We start from the raw sequence: 25,239 nt of genomic DNA on the forward strand, positions 1-25,239 counted from the left end.
TCGTTATTTTCCCACTTAAAGACATTTTTAAGCCCCCCTTTTTATAGGGAAGCTCTAAATTGGTATTATCTTTCAAATGCCGTTAAAATTTAACCTTTTTATTTTTTGGACTGCAAATGGGACATAGTACCTTTAAGGTAAAGGTTTTTATGATAAACAAGTTATTAAATAGTCTACTACTACTACTACTACCACTTTCCAATCCACACACTTGCTCTATTTAATCTCTATGCTCTATTTAAATACATTTTGTCTTCCTTATACTACCCCCCCCCCCCCCAAGAAAGGGGGGGGGGGAGAGAAAAGGAAAAAGAGTAACGCATGCATGCTAAGGAAACAAAATCATTATAGCGACAGTATTGACAGTCATAATTATCTAGGCATAGTAACATTATTTTCTCACGAGATTTAGCCCGGAAATGTCCAGAAGAGAGAGAGAGACAACGTGAGTGATTACATTTTACTCGACGATAAATGTTATCGCTTGCTGGACATGAATGTGCAGCCGTCTTTCAAAAGACAGTAAAGGATAGGACTGTAAGGCCAGCCCCCATTCCACCGGCAAATATAAATGGACCATTCCATTACTGATAAACAGGGGTCATGGAGTACTGCAGGGACACGGGCCGTCATAATTTACGTTCATCCTTTTTTCTTTCTTGTTTGATTTATTACTAAAGTCTCGATCTTCCATACCTTTCAGAGAGAGAGAGAGAGAGAGGGAGAGAGAGAGATAGAGAGAGGGAGAGAAAGAGGGGGAGGGGGGTCAGGATAAAAATGCACACTTATACGGTGCAAAAATTGAAAAAAATCTAAACCACGATTACAAGCAAATTGATGAGAGGAACAAGGACCAAAATGAAACAACAAAATACATGTACCTAAACAATGTGCGCTGTAACGGCATGCACACTTGACTGTACTTGATGACTGCCATGCAGCCCGATACATATTACATTCCCGACATAGCAACAAGCCAATAACACATAAACTGGACAAAACATTCATCTACAAATTTGTATCTCTATTTTAAGGGACCATCAAGGGTTATGAGAAGAAATTAGTAAGCTACACCATGGGTATGCCACTTTCTTTTAATTTTGCACATTACGAAGTGAAAACAGTTATAACAACAGGGGTCGATTTATTTTCATTGTGTAGTTCAACAGCATTAAAATGAAATAATAATAATAATAATCATGTAATAAATTTTGTTTTTCTTAACATCCAGCTGCCCCCCCCCCCCTATCTCTCTACCTCCATATATACTCCCTCTGACTTTTTGTCTGTCTGTCTCTCTCCCTCTTTCTCTCTCTCTCTTTCTCTCTCTCTCTCTTCCTCTCTCCCATTCCCATGTTCTCTATTTTGAAGCAAAAGGTGTCCCTTTCTAATGGATGAGGAGTGTCTCCCCTACAAATAGGTTTGGACGACTCCGGAAGGCCGATATTGGATTACTCGAAAGGTTGCCATGGTTGCAGATTCCGAACCTGCCTGACGTTGCCGTGTCGCCGTTGCTGATTGGTCCGTACCTAATCCTATTTTCAGTGACTTCCGATCATGATCAAATTACTTGTCGATCATACGAGATCAAAAAGTGCGCCGTACTGCCTGGCAAGCGAGCAAAGCCTCATCGGTAATATTGTGCATGGACTACTCGCATTTGAGCTGCATGCATGTTATGGTACGGTGCGAGCAGTGTATCTTCTCTCCCTTTCCGACTTATGAGAGATTCTGTATGCGAGCAGTAGCGGCATCGGCAATTGTCTGTTCATTCATTGAGAGAAGATCCCAAAGCCAAGTCGTTTCCCGCTGCATGTTGCCTAGCGAAAACTAGTCAATGTGGGAGATATTTACTCAGAGAGGGTCAACCATACAGTACACTCATCCGAAACCCGCGTCTAATTTATTTGGGATGTTTACACAAGGAGCAGTGTTCAAAACTTCTCTGCACCGTACCCCATGCACATCGACCCATACAGCATAGCATTGCACCCCTCACAGTGTACTGATACCAGTCACCATATGTATCCGTGTACCTCTCGATTTCTAGTATCAGGAATACGCGCTCAATGACAAGTGCACAAGTTATAAACGTTTTCATCTTTTCTTCTTCATCGTGGTATATCAACTCCTCTTCATATCCGAATAGAAGCCTGAGATAGCATCGTCGTTTTCTCGTGATTGGAATAATATTCCACCCGATTTCTTCGGGGGATACCAAGGAACATAATGCCCGCTCAGACTCCTGAGAGGTCGTCCTTCGGAATGGAAGACTCAGAACTTTTCGGGACCAGTTCCAAGTCGGTACAGGAGCAAGTTTTGTCCGGCCAAGTTCTCCTCATGGACTACAGACCTAACTCGGCCTTCTGTCGGGCGCATATAGAAGGAGCACTGAACGTTTGCTTACCGGGAATTCTTCTTCGGAGATTACAGAAGGGGAACCTGTCGTTGAAATGTCTGATTCAAGGGGATGAAGGAAAGGACCTTTTCGTGAAAATGGCCAGCAAAGTTCCTCTCATTTTATATGATGAGAACTCGAGCAACATCAATGCAAACTCAGATACTCCATTCGTCCTATTGCTGAGGAGACTCAAAGAAGTTGGTTATCGGGTCAGCTACTTAAGAGGTGGGTATATTTTGATCTTCATAATTATTTACAGTGATCATGGTGATAGTCTTAATATTGATTTGACAATTCTGCTCATATAACTTGTATAATGAAAGTTCAAAGATCACCAATCATGCTTATAAGTGTACCTTGTAAGAATATTAAATTAACGAAAAAAGACATTGTGAATTAATGGTGATGTACTGTACCATGTTTGATCGAGATAAGTTCAGCACAGTATGTGATTATTACATATTTATTTATTTTAATGGAATGATGATCAAATAATAGAACACACCTTAAGGCTTAACACTGACAGGTTCAGAGTCTAAAACTTAAAAACACTCAATAAATTCATGATGCTGGTGTTATTAAAAAATGGATTAACATCATACTAGAATGACATGATAAATTGATAGCTCCTCATACTGTATCACTTTCATGTGTCTTCTGTCTTTAATTGGGATTTCGCTATACTCAATATACTGCAATGTCATTACGCCTTTTACGGTAAGTTACATTACGGTAATAAAGAGAAGAATTGTTGAAATTATTGGCGAATCGATGAAATCAAACAATGATATTACTTATCAATGGAAGATACACCTGTGGTTCTCAGATGGGAGTAAACAAAACCAAATGATAGAAGAAAAAAAAGGAGAAAATAGTGATGATGAAGTTAATTAATTGGAAGTAAAGTAGTTACACACACAAAACATTTTAGTTATTTTCAGTGTAAACATCAAGCATGGGGTGGAAATTTGATTAAGGTAATGAGTAAGTCACAAGATTACATGTATTTTTCCAGTAAACATGAAATTTATATTAGCACTTGAAATATTAACAGGATTTGTGGGGCTGATATAGCAATGAACAGAATAGAACGAAAACCATTAAAGAACCATTTTGGCGATGTGATTGATGTAATCACTTTGCTGTTTACATTGATAAGGTGACTAATGAGTGCATCTGATCTACATACCAAAACATCAAAAGGCAACCATTTCTGATATTTGCCATGCATAACCATACATGTACAAATGTACATGTAGTCATATATTTGGCTTCTAAATGTTTGAAATTGTCAACATTCTGGAAATTTGGTTGAAATATGGATGTTTTCCTAATTGTAATAGGGAAATTATTGTGATGATAATTGATGGCTGTGAATGATATGTAAGAGTATATAAGTTGTACGCACAGGCCTACACACACGTTGATTGGGTAGCAAATTATGAGACTGATTTGATTCGAAGATAAAGCACAAAGTTCAACTTTCATCTTTTACTTTGCCGAACCTTTTATCCAAATTGCCTCATGCTGTATTAACACAACACTTGCATTACATGTACATATTGGATAGGATGGACTTGTGTTACTTCGCCTCTTGTGCTTGACATTTGGTCTTAATCTCGGAGGAATTCCATCAACACCAATAGCTGAAGTTCACCCCGTTGAGTTGATATTTCCTGTTGAGCTAGTGGAAGAGAAATGAGAACACATTTCCTCCATGATGCAGAGTCCCCTTCCCATAAGCTCGCCGCTGGTCTGAGGAATTCTGGCTCAGTAGGGCTCCCCATGTTTACAGATGATGTTCTTTTATCTCAGTCTAAACATTACTTTCAGTTTGAAGCATTGAAGACCAGGGAATATTATGTTCCTAGTTTGTTCTTGTCAATGAAAGAAAACTCACCCAGACATGTGACAATTCTATTTTGTTTGTAAACTTAATTATAGAAGTAGCCCTCAAAATTAGAAAATGATTGCTTTTTCCTGTATAAAGTATTATATTTATTCATCAAGAGATATATATCTAGTTTACATGTACTTGTACGTTAATGTCAACATAATTTAGAACTTTATTTAAAAAGATATGATGATACAAATAGTCATTAGATGGCTGGGCCTTATAAACAAAGGGTTTCTAAAGTTGAATTAATTGAAATCAGACCTTAAATAATCAAACTAATTTTTTGTATGTGCACATGAATATTATGATCCGTCACATTTCTGTGTCAAGTGCAAAAAAAGGGTTCTGCCAGCAGATTTTTGAATGGGCTCTGATGAGCAATTGCACAGTTACCTGTATGCCAGATCACCTTTGCAGTATTGGTAGATTGAAGAAGAAAAAACAACTATTGATGTAATTACCAAAGAAAAGGCAAGGAAAAAACAATGGTAAAATATTACATGCCATGTACTATTTAATAATGTACGGTAGTAAAATGAGTGAAAAGTATATTTCCATTCTGTCCTCACTCCTCTGATCATAAAATATGGAGTTGTACATGCAGCATGTAGAACAAGCTGTGTGCTTATTCCGTAACACACTTGTCAATACATGTAGCGTTTGTGTATGGTTGTGCACCTATACTCTGAACTTGCCCACTTGAGTCCCCAAAGCCATAATGCCATTGCCATGTGCATCAGCAGGCTGGCATCCCAATTATATATACACATCCCTTGCTATCTTCTCAGTATTTCTCAGCCCACTCACTTTGCTCTGTTCCATGTATTCCAAGCCTTCCCAATTAAACCTCTACCACTGGGGAGGCTCCTTGACTGGATGTCGTAAATCTTGACTTTTGTCAGTTTGAAATACAACCGTTTGATCTTTTATTTCCTAATTTTAGGAATACATGTCACTCATCCAAAGACTCAAAAGGTCATTGTTTACTATCCATGAGCATGTTTACTACCCCAGTTGCTCCTGTAGCTTGGAGAACGACATGCAAACCCTTTTTCTTCTTTGAAAGGAGACTTTTTAAAGTCCATTTTTACCCCTTTCGTCATAGTTCATAGTTATGAAACTTCCTATTAATTTCGCCGTGATAATCGAATGCATTAAGGTTGTGTTCCTTCCTGTACTATTTATATATTATGAAACTTATTCTATACTGTACCAGTGTACCTCACAGCATACGTAATAGAAAGAATTTGTTTAGTATGACTTTACTTTAGAATGTTTCTTAAGCTATTTTGTTGGTTGAAAAAGAGTTATCCATGCTAGTAGAGATGATATCTTACTCTCTGAACAGTTTACACGTACATCCCTTTTGTACCATATCCCTTCCTCTCATTTTCTCTCCCTCTCTCTCTCTCTCTCTCTCTCGTCATATTTGTTGGTCTCCCTTTTATTTTCGTCCCTGTTCATGAGAAGAGAGAAGATCCCTATTGTAAACTTTTTTTTTCATTGGCTGATGGGTGGTGCAAAAGAGAGTCCTATTGAAGAGGCTTTAAGCTGAGCGTTATGTGCAAATAACCCTATTCAGGAGAACTCATTGATTAGTGGGCCGGAGTCTGAGCTCTTTCCATCGCTTTACCTATTCAATTCATTCTACATCAAACCAATCCGTCCACCCACACACATTGTGTAGAATCCGGAGTCTGGAATAATTGAAAAGGCTCAGCAGAAAAACATGATGGAACTTCTTCTTGTGGTCTTTTTATCTTTATCTTCTTTTAATCAGTGGGAGAAAAATCTAAAGATGAATTTTTTTTGTCTACGTTTAGATTGTGTAAATGTGCTTGCTTAAAGGTCATGTTGTTGTCATGCTGTATACTTTGGGTGTGATGAATGCAATGTTTGTATTCAGGTTTTCTTATATATCGCCCACGTTTTATAACCTTTTCAAGTCTATGAAAGAATGAATCAAAATGTAGGTTAGGTTCTCTTGGCTGTTTGTGTCAACTCTTAACCTAATAATGGTACATGTGGTTGGAAATTATTAAAGTTCTTTCATTTCTTCTATTAATCTGGAACTTTTTAAGATTCACACAATTTGCTAGGAAATGATTTGCAAGTTTCAGCTTGTGACAGTATCTGGTTTTATTGTATGCTGAAATATTTAAATGGAAAATCAGCTTACTGAGAATATGTGTGCAATTGTGCGTACTAAATTTGAAATTTTTGTATTCTGATATCTTTTCCTGATGAACTATGTTTCATCTACATGTAGGTTGTTCTTATAACTTATTTTCTGCTGTATTTGTTTAAATTTAGGTGGCTTTAGCGAATTCTACAGACTGTTCCCTCACTTATGCCAAACTTCAGAAGACAGCGATTCCGACGAGTGTTCTCTCACAGATCTGGGCTTCGACAGGCTCAAGATCGAGACAACGTTGGTGCAAGCAGAAACCCCATTGGACAACCGATACCCCGCCCAGATCCTGCCCTACCTGTACCTCGGAACCAAGCAGGATTGTGAAAACTTTGAACTCTTCTCCAAACTGAGAATACGCTATGTTCTGAATGTTACGCCCAACATCCCAAACTGCTTTGAGGACAATGGGATCAAATACATGCAGATTCCTATCATGGACCATTGGAGTCAGAATCTGGCAGCTTTCTTTCCTGAAGCCATCGAGTTTATTGGTATGTATATAATGATTTAAAGGGGCAACCGAGTCGTGTGGGTTGTTAATTGGCATTAATTACCTATAGTCCTATATTTATTGATGCCTGCTGCTTTGAAAGGTCTTTGCTGATTGGATTACACCAGTCACCATGTACATGTACGTGTAGGTGATACACATTAGCAAAGACTCTTCAAAGCATCAGCAATCAATACTTTAAAGGCCCACTGCACTACTTGTAGCTACTTGCGCCCTCTATATAACAAACAATGCATAATCGGTGACCATTGGTCCCCCATGATCCTCGTTTTCTTATGTTAACTGAGAGCTGAGTTGATGAGATAACCACCTGTCCAGTGACCTTGCAGGGCAGTCTAATCCCTCCTGTAAACTATGGCAGATAAGCTTTAAGGCATAAAGTTATAAACATTTATGATCTTACTTTGCAGCACTAAAGTTGTGCACAATCTGTATCATCAACATCTATATTTCTATCACACCAGTGAAACCAGATAGATACCAATAACTTATTTGTTGATAGATATGCTATCTTTCTTTTATCTCTTATTTAATAGATATAAATACAAATGCTTAGAAACAGTTTTGCCCTTTTGTCAGAACAGCATAAATTTATCACGTTTCCAAGATGGGTCTATCGAAACAGGAAATGATCTGAGTTACTGTCATAAACACTGCATAGAATGTCCCATAGAAAATTAATGACCGAAGGGAAGGGCATATATCAAAACTGTTGTCATGGTAACCCTCTTTCAGGTTATCTGTGTTTAGCTTGTTTTGTCACGGATCAAAACTAGCTGAGCAGCAAGGCTTGTTAGAATGGAAGTACTACAACATGTTTATCACATGTTTGTAAGTAACACAATACAGTGTAAATTACAGAATCCTTGATTCTCTTTTCTCTTTTCCTCATTTCGATGTTCTCAAATAGAAACCAGACTTCACAGGCTCTCAACTATTGTCTGAAAACTGTCTTTGTAAGCTTACCAAGAAGTATCGAAATGTCATTGAGCCTCATACTATAGCTGTATTCCATTCTTCTTTGCACTATTGAGACATAAAGAAAAGACCCATGACCCAGTATCGAATAGTTTCCATTTGGCATAAGGGTTAGTGATGGTAATGAATTTCCGTGATAAGAAATGAGACTTTCTTAATATATGTCATTACCAAATATTTTGAATTGTAATACGGTGACTAAACTAAATATCACGCTGAATTCCCCTTCATTACGAGAATGCAATGACATAGCTTTCATTCTAGTCAATGGCATTATTGCCCCCTCAGTCACTGACCAACCAAGAAGTTACTCAGTGCCAGGCTTGACTCCATTCCATCGCCCCAAAACAGTGACAGAGCAGTGCTTTGTGCCTGCAAATACAAGGAAACCCCACTGGTCAAGGCCATATGTGGGACTATGGCAGCTGTTCTTGACATTTTACTTTTAATGCTTCTAGTCTAAAGCATAGGAGCATGGACCTACATGTAAGTACATGATAGGAGGCAACAGTATCATTTTTAGACAGTTTTGATAGCCATTTGGCATTTTCACAGAGTCACAAGCAACACTATAGCTTTAGTGACTTTGTACTTTAGACACTTTGACACAGACTAAAGAGGAATAATTCTACAGAAAATCGAAAACAATCATGACTTGCATGCAATTTTCTTGAAGTAGAAACTAGAAATATTCTTGAACATGAAGAGTAACTGTAAGACTGTTCAAACTCACTACCCCACTCATTACCAATCTAAAGGGGATTATAAATGCTTTGAGAAAAAGGGGTGTATGAAAATGAAATTTAAGTACAATACATGGCATGCCTAGACAACAAAAGCTTTGTGATGTTGAGTGATAGTTCTACAACCCCCCCCCCCCCCCCCCCCCCCCCAGAGGAGTATAGAAGTTAGAATGACCATGGAATGAAAAATGACTACCGTACCTGGTTTGTGACTAAGACTTAAAGCTAAAGACCAGTTATGGTCATGCGATTGCATTGTGAAAGAAACGTTGTGAAATCGATCAGAAAAGGTTGATCCTCTAGCATAGACGTACTGCAAGGTTCTGGAATCATCACAATGATAAGAAATTTGGCCAAGTCTTCATAAAGTTAGACACGTGCGCGACACGTGCATTTCATATCTCTCAACAGGCAAGAGATACACTAATTTACCAAATATATCAATTAGTAGGCGGTTTCCCGTCAAAATTTGTATCATGTAATATTCAAAACATATTCTTTCACATGATAAGAGCTTCCATTTCATTTTTTGAAATTGGGGCGTTTCCAATACTGGTCTTTAGCTTTAAAAAGAGTTACTTGCTCTCTTTGGTAAGATCAAGTTTCTGTATGCCAATATATTATGCAGGCCTTATAATAGTTAGTCCATTAAAAAGGATTGTAGGGGACAAAAGGCATAACAAGTGTGAGATTCTCAGTGTATTTCCAGTATTGTAATGTAAACGTTGATGAACTGTACGTAGACAAGCCTAAGAGTAAGAAATGTTTGCATGTCTCGTGAGACAAGATCTGCAGTGGTACTACAGCACACTGACTGCATTGATTTGCTGGCTCTCCTCTACATTTAAGCATGGACCTACTTTTAATATAAGCCTATGACTTCCTCCACTACCTAACCATAACACTAATCTTTCCTATTTTCCGTGGGAGCTTGTTTTGGTTCATTGCCTCTCAATGGAACACGGCACTTCCCTCAGGATAAAAGAAACAAAGGAACTCCATTAATAATTTCTCGTTTGGGATGAGGTCAAATGACTTTGTACATTCTATGTGTTTTCGTACCCCAAGGCTCTTCTGTTAGCAACTCCCATTTTCTTTTAAGCCATGTTTTTGTCATAATGACTTACGAGTCGCAAGCACAACAATAGCTAGCATATGATTTTTTTTTTTTTCACCCAGAAGATTCAGAGTGCATTGATTTGCGGATGACTGATTTCAAACTTTTTCCAAGGGAAACGTTTTACTTCAGGACAGATTTAACCATACAATATTGTTAAGAAGCAGAATGGGGTTCCTGAAAATCCTTGCAGCCAGCCACGAGGCTGAGGAAAAGAAGAATATTTTGTACCATTTAGCCCCTTCAAAGGTTATCCTTTCTAAGCCCCTCTCTTTAGAAACTGTACCGATTTTTTAACAGGGCTTAACAATAAGATTACCGCCCAATTACCTGTAAATTTAGGCAAAGATTGTAGTTATTAGCTTCCAAAGTAATTACAGCAATAATTTGGTTCAGGTAAAATTCTGAGCGATTCACACACACAAACAAAAAAATATATTCCAAAGTAGGACACTTACACTGGTCCATGTGTGTTTTTGATTAATGTTATAAATGTTGCTTGTATGACTTGTTTGGTAACACGGTTACACCTATATTAGGATATAGTCCCAGAAATGTAACCTGTTACACAGTGAAGGTCCAATGCCAAATGCAAACATTAAAATACCTGCACGGACAAGTAAACTTTCATGTTTGCCACAGCCAATAACAATTAAGTTCATGGAAATGTTGTAGCGTGGAGTTGCATATATTTAAAATGATAGTTCTGTAGACAGTTCTATACATGTATTCATTTCATTGGCCCATGTTCACTTTCAAAATATCCTGTAACAGTGTAGAGCTTGTTCATAATTCAAGAAGCTCCTCTATTTTACAGAAGATCTATAGTTGGAAATTCACCCACATACACTGCACTTGGTACACTGACTGTATGTTGCAAATAGGATGAAGTCATTCTAGACTTTAATACTAAACAATTTTTCATTGCTTGCATGAATAATATAACTTTTACAAGTGCGATATATCAACATAAAAAGCTCCCAAGCTCCATGTATAATGCATAGAGACTAGAGTAGATATTGCAAGGCATATCAAATACATCGCTCGGACATGAAAGGATTTTTGTTTAGCACATTGTTGGGGGATGATCATGGAAGAATTTTCAATGCAATAAATAAATTGGCTCAGTGACCTTTAGAGTGGCATTGGTCATCGACATCAATATTCCAGATCAATGATAGCAGATTGTCTATCTGGAATTCTGCACCAAGTGGAAAAACAACCATACTTACAGCATACCGGAGCTCCACGCTAATTTATCAGTTTTCTCAGTGGGCGTCCGAGCTGGAAGTTTTAAGGTGACTCGGTAACATACATTGCTTCAGATTCTGAAACAAAATCCTGGATTTAGCTCATGCTGCAATCATAATTATAAACCTTTAGGTCAATTAGGAATCCCATGACTTTTACAAGCCGATTGCCTGTCTGATTATCAAGATATTTATGATTGGAAATCAAAATTTCAAAAATCGCTTTCCTAACGGTTTTTATAACACTACAGTCTATTGGGGAAAATGAGTATGATAAAACAGGTCACTCAAGGATTATGACTTTTTTAAGGCACTTCATGATCATTTTGAAGCACAATTATTTTAGAGCTTCAATATTACACCCTATCACAGACCCTGATAACACGTAGGGCCGTCCATCTCAGATTAAACATTGTTAAATGATGCCTTTAACACAGAGTTAAAGTCTTCTTACTCTGAACAGACAAATCATAGAATGCACTTCAAACATGAATCATTGACTGAATCAATACTCATTGATCAATTTGATGTGGTCATAAAATATTTGAACTATTTGGATCCAGTAAATATTACTTTTTTTGTACTTGTTAATGATATCACAAGACATCACAACATATTTGATAATGATCTACTTGATCTTTGGACAGCAATCGCAGCATGAACTTTCATTTCCCTTTTCCTCTTTGAAGTTTGAATGACAGAATGTGGACCCATTTGGTGTTCTCAGTGAGTTCCCCTCTTTTGACTTTGAGATCATCAACATGTACAGTAATAAAATAAATAAACCCACTATTTACTTGAAGTGGAGGCCAGGATGACACTGGATGGGCACCCCGCTGTACTTCATCATGTTCATGTATAAACTCTTGATAGTACGCCTACACATTATAATTCTTTCAGTTTCGAAGAAAAGAGTTCTGTATTCATCCAACTGCCTGTACACTTCCACTTGAAACAGAAAGTATACTTGAAAGTTTGAAACCTTTTAAAAGAAAATGCAAGTTCAAATCTACATTTGAAATTTACAATAGATAAACAGAAACTAGATATATATATTTGTGGCCAAGTTAGCCAACCATGTTGGATTAATACTGCTTTTTGAGAAATACAGGTCATTGTGATATTAGAATTTCAGCTTTATCAATCAAGAAAGTATCAAGTGTATATAAAGGGTTCTGGAGGCTAAATGACAAGGGAAGAATTCATATACTCACAGCCCCAAAGACACCAACTCATATACTTTATCTCAGAGGTTAAATGCCCCCTAAAAGACAAATTATGAAACTGCCACTGTGCGCGTATGTATAGGACCTACTTGTTGGAATCTGAACTCGTATTGGTATTCATGATTGATGAGTGTCCTGAAGTTGCCAACTTTGAACAGTTGCCACGAAGAGATTGACATTAGAAGCTCAATATATATGACTAGAGCGGAAACTTTCGATTGATTACTCGCTTAGCACTTCCTTTTACCAAAGATCTTTTTTAGGCCACGGTAGCAAGACTTCCAAATATTAGATTTCATTTACAATGATAAGGGAGCCCTTGTCACCTCCTGAATTAAAAGCTATGGCACCCAAATAATGCATGCAGGTCTGATTGTCATCATTAAGCCCCCCCCCCCCCCCCCCCCCCCCCCCCGAATCAATTTAGTCATCGGGTTTGATTTCAATGAATAAGAGTTTGGAGTTTGGTGCTTGGAGATTATTTTCTGCATTCCTCCAAAAGCCCACCTTTGTACTTCATATTAATTACCAGCAAATGTATTTTGTCACGTAATGGGTTTAAGATGGCAGGTGTCACATTAGCAGAGTATTATTATTCTTATCAGATAAAAATATATCCTGTTTATTCAAGTTAAATGTTTATGAGTTTACATTTATAAAACTTCTTGAAATTCAATACCCATGGCTGCCAAACTTTACTTTTAATCTGATACCGGTAGTATTTGAACTGAAATGAATTGAAAAAGAAGGAGTATTGAGAGAAAGAGTAGTATAAAGGACGGTTCATATGAACAAGCTCCTTGATATGAAATACAATTGCTCTTACAACATGGTTCAGGAGAACTTATATAAGAGAACATCAAATTACACACACAGAGTACAACTTAGACCTATATTTTGTACAGTGTATTGGGCTATCAGCATCAGTTTACATTGTTTTGAAGTAATTTTAAACTGGGATGTTCATCCAATGCTTACTGTGCATGGAGCATGGACCATGCATGGTGGTGCTGTACAAACCAACGTACGGCCATACAAAAGACAACTTGTATTAAAGCGGCCTTGTATTGAGAGGGGTTCGTAGAAGCTGAGGACTAAATAGTTGTGGTTCACTTACTCAAACCCTCTGTGTTTGCTCAGTGTCCAATGAGGAAGCTGGATTTCCTATGTTATATTGACCTTTGTCCTCTACGATTAGATAGAGAGCAGGAGAGAGAGGAAGAGAGAAAGGCTAGTCCTCCTCAAGGTCAACCAGGTGACCTTACTGCATAAACTACTCTGGCAAAAAAGGGGTGTTCCAGAAAAAGATGACAAATATGATTTTTGAATAAAATAATGGGTTAAAGGAATGTCCTGCTATCTTATTGGATTTGAATGAGCCTACTGGTATTGCTTTGATTACGTTTGATTGAATTGATATTGGTTTAGCAACCACTCAAGTACAAATGTATCAGTATTGAATACCTGCAGAACTAAACAGAAGGATGTACCCGTATTTTAGAATACTGAATAGCCTAGTTGTGACAGGTTAGCACCTTACTGATGAGTAGATGAGGGTTGCGTTAACCACTAATGATCCCTGTAATTACATCATGAGATGCCACCCTCCCATCCAAGCATTCACACAAAATTAAAGGAGGCATATACATACGCGAAGAGCATGACGCACACACGAGGGCCGCTACAAGCGGTCGAGGTTACACATTTTTCGGGAAGCTCGAAAACCTGCCAAATTACCGGCCTTCTATTATTCATGGCTTGTACTCATTCAATATTGACGCGCCTGTAGTCTGAGAGGGGAGGCCGGATGCAAGGTGCATGTGTGTGTGTGTGTGTGTGTGTGTGTGCGTGTGTGTGGGTGAGGGTGAGGGTGTCTGTGTGTGTGTATACATCCTCTCATCGTACATGTTACAAGGGGAAGATGGAGAAGAATACTGGAGAGAGAGAGAGAGAGAGAGAGAGAATATAAAGAAACCGATACTTAGATGGTGAGAACGGGAGTGCAGGATACATCACGCTTCCATGTTGCTGATTACACACGTTGTCGTAGTGTGCGTGACGAACAGTGAACGGTAGGAAGAGAGAGAGAGAGAGAGAGAGAGAGAGAGAGAAAGAAAGAAAGAGGGATAGAATAGAGGGCATAGATAGGAGAGAGAGAGAGAGAGAGAGAGTGAAGTCTGAGCACATAATTCGCATCCGGTCTGTACCACAAGGGGATGATGCTGGCCGATGGATGCATGTGCACAGCGGCCATATACCTGCATTGTGTGCGGGGAATAAGAAATGTGAGGCAGAGTATAGATTGCACAAACAAACAGACCAGTGCGGAAATCGCATGGTGCCTGAGTAAACATTGGCTAGCATCCCATGAAAATGAGCCCTTGAGCTTCACGACAGAGATGGAGAGAGAGAGAGAGGGAGAGAAAGGAAGAGATATAGATGATATGTATAGAGAGAGAGAGAGAGAGATTAATGTGAGAGACAGAAAGAGAAATAAATATGATAGTCAAGAATATAAAATACCCCACTCAATACCGGTAGGCCATGCAGTGAAGAAGTGTTTTCTTTCTGAAATCAAATATACAGGGATCAACAGCATGGTAATCCTTTTTTTTTTAAATACTTTTTTTTTTAAATACTTTACAACACATGCTTTATTTGGTTACTTGGTTACGTGGAGTAGACAGGAACATATTATTTCAAAATAATGGATATAAACTAATGTTAATCATTTAATTGAATATTCATTCATTCACTCATTCATTTACTGAGCAGGGATGGAATCCTCATGTATGATGTATGTCTTCACCTAGTCTTCTTGTAAACTGTAAAAACGGAAATGTCTGAAACCACCCATTTTAATCGGACAGAAAACTATCATTTGAAGACTCAATACCACAGCATGCAGATAGAGCAATAAACAGGGTTCAGCCCACGTTCTCTTATACTACTTTGTTTAGATTCTACGCGATACTGCTTATCAATATCAACCCTTCATTTTTTTTTCTCCCTCAAAACAGCTATTTTTGTCAGTCTGAAAGATTATATCTATATCTACTGGCCTACTTTCAACAGCTGGATAAGAAAAAAGTGTTCAATGGAGGGGGGGGGTGGCATGAATATTAAGAGAGTTTGTGATCCCGGTAAATGAAAAGTGAGCCCATTTTAACAGTGATCACTCAAGATAAGATCAGATGCATTTATTGGTCTCTTGCAGAATTGAATATTTGTACCGAACAATTGGTTGCAGTTAAAAAGCACAGAAAATGCATCACATAATAACATACTTGAGAGCAGTGTTACATGAAGCAATGTCACTACACAAAAGAAGGAAAAACTAACAATTCACAATATTACCTTTTCACAGTATTTAATATCATTTTCATGAAACTACATGTAACTGGTATGATAATGAAGATGATAGTCCCACAGAACAGATCAATACGTAGCTACATTTTCATGAATAAGCCTGGTATAATGGAAGAATTGTGTACCTGTGTCCTTGCGATTTCTAACTTCTCAGTAATTCCTCACCGACGATATTATTTCCATGTAGATTTATGAGCAGATTCCCTAACAATTGCCCCCCCCCCCCCCATCACCAGACAGATAAGATTACGGATTCAGCATGAGAATAGCTTCTCTAGTTCAGATTAATAATAGGTGTGAATTTATAGATGGGAGTTGCTAGATGGCGATAGATTCCTATTGATTTTATTTGTCATATTGGCAGTTTGGCACCATTGTTGACAATTTAGATGCTGTGGTATTCAACATGGTAGGAAGCTGTAATATTTATCATTATAAGACATATCAAGGTATGCTAGGCTACAGGCCATCAACAGAAATGTGGTGTTTTAGGTGGCCCCTTTTTATATTAATGCTGGCTTAAGTTTTTATGAAGGAAAATCACCTATATGTACATGTCTAGCCCTTTTCTATTTTGAGCTTGTTTCCATTTTCCAATATTTGTAATATCTGCTCCATGAATATTACATTTCTATTATTATATCCCTCTTTTGTTATTACTTTGAAGTGACAGATAAGACAAATTTTGATTATAGATATTAGCAAAAATCACATTCTGAGTTATCTGAGAGTTGCATGATAACATTATTTGAACACAAAATAGCCCTTGCTTTGATAATCATGAATCTATTTTACATGAATAAGTAGGTTACAACAGAAGTATGAAATTTGTGTGCATATACATGTAGGCCCTTAGTGAGACTAATTGTTTTTTGTTTTTTTTAATCTTTGAAATGACAGAAAGTCTAATGTTTTGAGTATTAAATAGTGTGATGGATAAGGAAATAATTGTTCTTTCCTTCCTTTGTTTCATTTTTGTTTCTGACATTTCTCATTGTTTCCTATATTAATTTACTGTGTATTAAATGGGAAATTGTTGGAAGACAGAGATCTATGTCCCATCTAATCTATCATGAAGTTGATTGTGTACTTCAGGGATGTACTTCTCGAAAACATTTATTGATGGGATTTGCATTTCAGCCTGTAGTGATATAAAGATAGAACTATCACTCCCCTCTGTGACTCTGTCCGAATATAGAATTCCCCAAGCCGTAGATATGCATCTGTTCAGCTACTTAACATGCAACCTTCGCTAGGGGCACACGCAGAATGTTACATGTAACCGAAACCTGTATTTAAGTGGCCACTTGATGGCGGAAGCATTCACATCCTGTCTAAAACTGTACTCTACATTAGTCATAGACTTGGCACACACAAAACTAAGCATCGCCAACTCCAACCCAACGACTCAATCATGATGTAGGCATGCATATACACACAAACATGCACCTTGATGTACACAACGCAAGGAAAGGCAGCAACCTTTTCGCCCGATTATTTTTTCCTCCATTAGATCGAGCAACACTCGTCTGTTTAGAGATGTCTGAATGAGACTGTACACTTCCTGCTCTTTGTATCTCTCACTCTCGGTTGGAAACCGCACTTTCCCACCTTATATCCGGGTGTTTTTGTTTTTCTCATCATCTCTGGGAGCGCGTTACATGTAGGATATAAAAAAATGCATAATAGATGTACAGCATCTGGACAGAAGATTCTTCACAAGAAATATATGCAACCTCACATGAAAGATGTTGACTACTAGTACATGTGTTGATCAATGAAAGCAGTTTTCATCTGTTGGATTTTTAATGAAGTAGGGGCCCTACATGAATACATATCATCTATGATATGAGCTGAAGTATGTAGTTGAAAGAGGAGAATTATATATTTCACTGCTTTCACATCATGCAGATCATTCAAGAGTTTGCTAGCTATCATCCCTTCAATCATTGCATGTTTTGGTCCAGTGTTTATAACTTGAAAGGCCGATTTGAAGATGCGTGACCTGACTGAGGTAACTTCATTGACCTCTGTCTGATAATAATGAGACTTAGTATACAAATAGATACCGTAATTAGTTTATCATTTGTTGATTTTTTTTTAGTATAATGCCAGAATATTGTAACAAATTCTGATATTGTCTGAATTCCTACTCGCCCTGCTTGTCAACATATTCCTATTCAATTTGTTGGCACTTGTGGCCTTCTACAATGTCATTTCCTACTCTCGTTTCCATTTTCACACCACACTTGTTTGATTTCTACAGACCACATCCACATCACCTCCTGGCTCTGTGACTGAAGGCCATGGTGGTGGTGGAAATTATTTGGCATTAGGTACCAGACACTCAGAAAATATTGGTGGGGGGGGGGGGGCGGGCGAGGGCCACTGGAAAATTGCAAATGGTACATGTATATCTCCCCCCCCCCCTGACACACACACACACACACACACATTACCCACTCCACCACCCTTAAGTGGTATAATCCATACAGACTACTTACAAATGCCAAGATTTGAATTCTTCATCACTCAATATTCAATTGACCCCTTGCTTGGGTCTACTCCCGTATTAATTTAGCTTTGGATGCATGGTGGACCTTGTTGCTATCATGTTGTTGGCGTTACTTTCATTAGGTGGTTTACATGGGCGGTCTTTTTGACGCCCACTGTCGTCCTTGATGTGCTATTGTCCATTAATGATGAGCTATTATCCTCTAGACTTGTGATGCGTCCTTGCCATCCCATTACTTCTGCAATAATAAGCTGATCAGAGCTAGTCTGCGCTCTTAATGATTGCGGCCGGCCGTTCAGCTATGTCACCTTATTACACATTACCGTCCTAGCTAGGTGACACACTTTCACACATAATGATGAAAACTAATGGAATTTTGATGGAATTGCCTGTGGTTTTGGCTCCCAACAAGCATCGATAAATTCGATATTGATTTATCCAATTCTTTTACAGGTTTGATTCTAATTACTATAATATGGAAAAATCCAAATGTAAAGTTTGATTGGTGTAATGTATGGTTATACCAGTTGTGTGATAACATGATGATGCATTTACAAATACACTGCATTTATCTCACTCCCTGTATTTTGATTATGATCAACTCTTAATTTAAGATTATTCCAAATGGAAATTAAACAAGGCTATACAATTAAGCTGTCCCTCATATGAATAAAGTTTGAGTGGTTATTTCATCCCTAAAGCATCAAGGAAACAATCATAATTTAAGCACAGGAGGATACAGAGAGGGCTACACAGTACGCACCGTGCCATTGTCTGCTTATTAGAAAAGTACATTCAAATGGAAGTCGTTTCTCCGCAAATTAGAGGGAAATTGAAAGCTGAACTAATTGGAATATTACATGTTTACATTTGTTTGAAAATGGATGAAGAAAGGGTGAATCATCAATCAGGAAGATCCCATCTCTAATTTGGCAACCCAGCATTTTTATGGACACTAGGTTGCCGCCTCTTTTTTTTTCTTCACCATAACTGGAGAGCCCCTATATGTGTATTAGGGTGCTTTACGTTTGTTTGTTATACTTGTGCCAATTACCGGGTACTGTGTCTAATCAAGTCTCAATTGAAGAGTCTAGATTGAATTTTTTTCATCCATTCCCTTTCTCTCAGAGTAGTACATGTCCATTTTACATTAAGGCTAAATTGGTTTTACCAGCATTACTGGATGCCTTGGTCAAAATTTGGTTCATGAAGCGGTGAACTCGAACTTTTAGATCGGTAGTATGGAATTATAAGAAATATTGCCTAAAGGGGGAGGATCTTGCATTGAAAAATTTGATGAGATACATGAAGTAGGTCTACATGGCGTTTTCCTTAAATTATCTGTACATGCATGTAGCTGTGTGGAAAAGGTGACCAAAATTTGTTGTTCATTCCCTCATATATAAACAGATGTGTTATTGATCACGAACTCTTGTTTGTTAAATAATTCAATTGTGTTTACTTAATAATTGTGTTTCCTTGTTGGTTGTTTATATTAAAATGTTTGGTGAGGTCTGCCATTTCCTGTTTGAAGGAGTGACCACTGTAAAAAAACAACTCTTTTCTAATTAAAAAAACATTTACCAGTACTGGTATGTCAAATAAACAAATGTGGTAGTCTTTTTTGCTTTTAAAAAATTTGTATAACCTTTTCTGTCTCTTTCTAGCTCTATATTTCTCTTTCATTCTATCCATAAGAGCTGGTACTTTTATTAATTTGTATGTTATTCTAGTTTTCATTTTGTTGGAATATAACTCTTGTCAAAGTATTCTTTTGAAGAATGTTCACATAGATATATGATGCTAAATTAAAATTGTGAAATCGTTTGCTAATCAGACTTTTTATATATTTGTTCTTCTAATCTGTTGTCTACAGACGAAGCTCGCCGTGCCAAGTCTGGTATCCTTGTCCACTGTCTGGCTGGTGTGAGCCGTTCTGTGACTGTAACCGTGGCATACCTCATGCAGAAGCTCTGCCTCTCTCTCAACGACGCGTACGACTTTGTCAAGGAACGCAAGTCCAACATCTCTCCCAACTTCAACTTCATGGGCCAGCTGAAAGACTTTGAGCAGAAGCTTTCGACGAGTCCCTGTCGGACTGGCACATGTCGGTGTGCCATCGATGGCTGCCACTGTCTCAGCCCAGACCCCACCTCATGCTCATGGATGTCGACATCGTCCACGTCCTCGTCGGCGTCCTCATCAACCTCATCATCGTCCAGTGAGCTTACAACTCCAGCCAGCAGTGTCAGTGTCAGCGCCAGCACGTGTTCAACAGACAGTCGGAGAGGGGAGTTTGATTTCCATTTAGATACCTGATCTGAATGTTACAGGCCTGTTATCATGAGGCCCTAGACAGACTGTAGAAAAGTGTATCATCCATTTAATTCTGGAAGCTTCTAGAGATGGAAAAAACGCTGGGAAGTGTGATTGTGAACTTCACAGTTAGAAGAAGCAATAAAAGGTTATAGTGAATAGATAGGTACAGCCTTCTCCCATATATATATACTAGATAGTGGTGAACTGCTTTCAGGGTGCTACATGCCATTACATGTGTGAATTGATATGAACAAGGCATGTAGATCATGCTCATGACGCTATATTGTGGGGTCAAACTAAACTTCTTCATGATGATTGAAGACTAATTCTCCTTTAAGAAGTTGCTCTCAAAGCTATATCAATGTTTTACACTTCTATGACTGGTGTTATTTTTCCCCACCTAAAGTCTTTTTAGCGCATAATACACAATTATGAGAGGCTACATAGGAAATGAAAGATATCCCTCAAGGCATAGCATAATTGCCTTATAGATAGTACCAGCTATACTATGACAGCACTTTGTAATAAATCATTTAGTGCAGGTGGAAGAAGCAATTGATAGTGTCAGTAATTCTTACAATTTTATGCCTGCCTAAAAATCCCTTATAGTTTAAAGAATACAAATTCTGAAATTTTAGCTCATGAAGATATAATTTTATAATGGCAGTATTGGAAGTTTTATTGGAGATTTTATGTAGACTTCCATGTTGCAACAAATCAAATAGCTACATCTAGAAGATATTTTACTTCTCTTATCATCAACTTTTTAAAATCTTCTTTAAAAGAAAAACATGATTCAACACAATATGCTATATTTCTGCTTCTTCTGTGAAGCACGCTTGTTAGGTCATGTCGAGGGTGTAATTACTGGCATTATGTTCTCTGCCTCTTGCAATGGTTCTAAAATGGCTGACATTATCTCCAAGATTATGTAGCACTTGACAAGTACAGTTTGTATGTTTGTTGCTTAGTTATTTTTTGTTGTACTCTGATGATAACTCCGCAAAAAATGTTACTTAACAATTTATGTTTGTATGATAAAAACAAATTTGAAATACCTCTTGCCATTTAATGTTTTCTCCCTCAATCAGGTACTATGAACATGCTTTGGTTCGGACTTAATTGTTATATTGTGAATATGTTATGAATTATAAAGTTCTGACTAACGACCGAAGGGAGTAATTTCTGTTGTATATAATTCAGAAGACATATCATGCTGTTGTTCAGAATGATAGGTGTTCATGTAATCTTAGTGAATACTTTACTTTGCAGGAAAGGTGGCAAACAACTCAACAATTTCAGTCTCGTTTCGATTCTGAATTTTTTTTTTGGAAGTGGCCAATAGCCGCATTCTTTCAAACATGGTGGGCAGAGGTTTCAATATACTCTTTATTTACACAATGTTTCATTACTTATACAGGGCTACTCACTAACTTCTTTTGTTTAAACATGGGGGGGGGGGGGTATGCATGGTACCCTATTCAAATTTCAAAAGATGGGTTTCGGTGTTTAAATTCTAGAGCTCATGTGCATGGACGGACCCCTTTTGGTTTCAAGCCCTGCCTATGTTTTATGAAGAATATGTTGAGAGAACATTTCTGCATGAATATACATATGAATCATTTAGGCGTACATTGTCAAAACATTTGGTGAAAACATGGTGTATAAATAAAGAACAGGACTCGGCTATATGTAATGTCATACCTCTAAGGCTGATGGTATCTGAAAAGAGGTAAATATGATACGTCCATCCAAATCATAGAAGCTAAGAATGTATTCACATGTTTGAGTATTTACGATTTAAGTTATGAAGTAATGTATGCAAGGTCAGATTAATCACTTTTTAAAGTGCTTTTATTCAATTAACATCTACAGAAATATCAGGTTTTTCTGCAAAGATACATTTTAGGAGGGAAAATGGAGCTTGGAGAGGGTACTGTTTAGGACTTTAGGTCAGATTTAGCTCCAGTCATTCCAGGTGTGAGTCTGGAAGATTGACTTTCACGCCTAAAAAATGAGGATATTTTGCATATTGAGTGTTTGACATGATCAGGGTGTGCATAGAGATACAAGCTATTTTCTATGTTTAGATAGGAGTGTAGAATTGAAATGTCTTGATATTTTGTTAATTGTACAGTATATATTTATTGGATAGGATTTTTGTATTAATCTGATATTTAGAATCCCTATGTGCCTCGATCAAAATGAAATTTCATCAAAGTATAAAGAATGGGAATGGCCAGAAGAAAAAAAAAAGTTAAGTTAAACTTGCAATGATTTTTGAATAATTGGGAAAAAAAACTTTTGTATTTTTTTTGAAATATTATTTTAGTGAAATGAAGGGAAATCAGTTGCAACTCAAATTTCAAACATAATGGATTAGTCTTAATCTGTGGATAAACCATTAAAAAATGTATTCCAATAGATGCAAAATTATTGAACAGAAGTTGTTCTTGATGATGTACAAGGCTAGTCCAACATAACAACTTCTAGTATATGCAAGATTGATTCCAACCATAGAGTTGGTATAATTACACATGCAAGGTGAATTATATGGACCATAACCATTATTTTTGGAAGAAATACCCGATTGAACACATTTAGTGAATGTTTGTATTTAGGTGGTTTCCCTTGATGCACGCTATATAAACTGCTCATCAGTATAAGAGATTACAAAAAACAAACTCAATTGAATGTGGACTAAATGGGCGTTCACGCTATAAGATAAAATAAAGAGTAATTTTCTAATTCATATTTTTGTAAATTTGTACATTTCTCACTCAACAGTTCATGTGGAAGTAAGTTATATATTATTATGCAACAAGTAAAATCAAAAAGAGGAATGTATTCAAATGGATTCATGCTTCTTACATGATCTAATACAATGCTCTTGATATAATCTACTTAACACTTACTGAAGTTTATATTTTTACTATGCATTACAGATACGAGTGAAAGATGTGTACTATTCAAAGTATTCAGGGTTTATACATGAGATGAGGTTTGAAGGTAGTGTTTTTAAAGTTGTTTCTAAGGTTTGGTTCACATATTTGTACTCTTTATTTTTTTTTAAAGTTTTAACAAAGATAACCAAACATTCTTTTAATAATTTTTTTAAAATCCGTAACCATGCAATGCAGCTTGGCAAGGTTTAGCACAGTAGGTCTCTTGGACAAGATCAACAATGTTACTTGAACAAGAAACACTACAATACTGTAAACAGATGCTTCTCCATGATTAAGCATTGATTTGGGGATACATGTGAAGGTTTCCCCTTAAGTATGCAAGGGGAAAGTTTAAATTTCTGGAAATATAAACCAAATATCTCATGATTTACTTGTACTAGGGTTTGCCATGCACAGGTTCATCATCTAAAGATTGATAAAAACGTTGCCAAATTATTTTCACTGAGTTTACAAAATTGGATGAATCAATGAACATGTGTAATGTTACGATAGTTTTCTTGAACAAAGTGTTACAATCAATTGAAAGATCAAATATCATTGGTTTCTCCCTCCATTAACAGATAGATGCACCTAGTAAAAGAGCTAGAAGTGAAGTATTGTTATGAATTGGTTCAAGAAAGACCTTTAATTTGTTTGATTCGAACTGGTATGTGCCATGAAATCAAAATATTCAGCAATATTCCAGGAGATATTATTTTATTAGATCATTCTCTCTTTTTCTGATAGTAGAACGATATAATTTCATAGCATTCCACCACAGTCTTATGTGTTTTTTGTTTTTTTAAACCATTTTACTCAAATTACTTTGTTGTTTTATGACTTCGGTAGTCTGGATGATGAGGAAAAGGAAGTTGGCATTCAGAAACTATTCCAGTAGTATGATTCCAAGTGAAAAAAAGGAAATGAGCTACATAAAATCAAGGTAACAAAGCTATTTTGATACAAGCAAGAAACTAAAAGTTTAAGAAGACAAATTTATATTCTCAACACTGGTGTTGAGTGTCAAGAGATACAAAAAGAACATAGTCACAATGCATTTCTCTTTTGATAAACCATTGTAAATTCATATACAACAGTAGTCAATGTGTATATTCTTAGAGTATATATTTTTAAAGAGCAAAGTTAAATCTGTATTATGTGTAAGATATATTTTGTGTGGTCTTTTTTTAAAGATTAAGCGGTGTACATGTTTATGTTATGTTGATTGGTATAATGCAATATACCAGAGATTATGTGTATGTCATGGGACAAAATGAGGGGACTTTCACACAAACTGTTAGTCTGTTTGAAAGAGTAGTAGTTGTGATAATGTAAAGTCTTTATACCTCAGTCTGTGACTCCCGTGAAGCGATGGAGAGTAAACGATTTGGGGGTAGGTAGAGAGATACTAACACTTGCTTCAAGCAGCTCAGTAAATAAAGTTTTCTCTATGTTATTCGTTAGCTATCAGTTCAACGCTTTATACGAACAAATTTTAATACAGGACAAAGTACTAGTAGTGATTTGTACTTGTCAGTTCAATATGATTTAAGGGATGCAAAGTCTGGTTTAAAAAAAACGTGTATGTGTAAAAAGAAATTATTTTGTATAAACAAGACTCAGAATGTGAAGTCATCATGGATAAGTGCTTGTAAGTGTGAACACTTTAAAAGCAATCTTGATTCCTGTCTATTCTATTTTGTACAGTTAAAGAAATAAATGCAGGAAGACGGAAGAAGGTGGTGAAATGTAATTAAAATATGAGAAAAACGAA

General features: G+C 37.0%; 1 protein-coding gene across 1 annotated transcript; it reads left to right on the forward strand.

Moving 5' to 3' along the window:
• The first annotated feature begins 1,587 nt into the window (after positions 1 to 1,587).
• Positions 1,588 to 25,239, forward strand: LOC115919104 (dual specificity protein phosphatase 6-like). The gene is made up of 3 exons (XM_030999889.1): positions 1,588 to 2,626; positions 6,612 to 6,983; positions 20,078 to 25,239. Exons 1-3 carry the CDS (start codon positions 2,230 to 2,232, stop codon positions 20,518 to 20,520), a joined length of 1,212 nt encoding a protein of 403 aa, XP_030855749.1. The 5' UTR covers positions 1,588 to 2,229; the 3' UTR covers positions 20,521 to 25,239.

Source organism: Strongylocentrotus purpuratus, unplaced genomic scaffold, assembly GCF_000002235.5.
Source record: "Strongylocentrotus purpuratus isolate Spur 01 unplaced genomic scaffold, Spur_5.0 spur5_scaffold_6, whole genome shotgun sequence".
NCBI lineage: Eukaryota > Metazoa > Echinodermata > Echinoidea > Camarodonta > Strongylocentrotidae > Strongylocentrotus > Strongylocentrotus purpuratus.

What these genes read in the sequence shown, in the direction of transcription:
- LOC115919104 (XM_030999889.1), top strand. Translation starts at nt 2,230, where the DNA reads ATGCCCGCTCAGACTCCTGAGAGGTCGTCCTTCGGAATGGAAGACTCA. An exon ending in TCGGGTCAGCTACTTAAGAG is followed by an intron (nt 2,627 to 6,611) that starts GTGGGTATATTT and finishes GTTTAAATTTAG; the next exon opens with GTGGCTTTAGCGAATTCTAC. An exon ending in TGAAGCCATCGAGTTTATTG is followed by an intron (nt 6,984 to 20,077) that starts GTATGTATATAA and finishes TGTTGTCTACAG; the next exon opens with ACGAAGCTCGCCGTGCCAAG.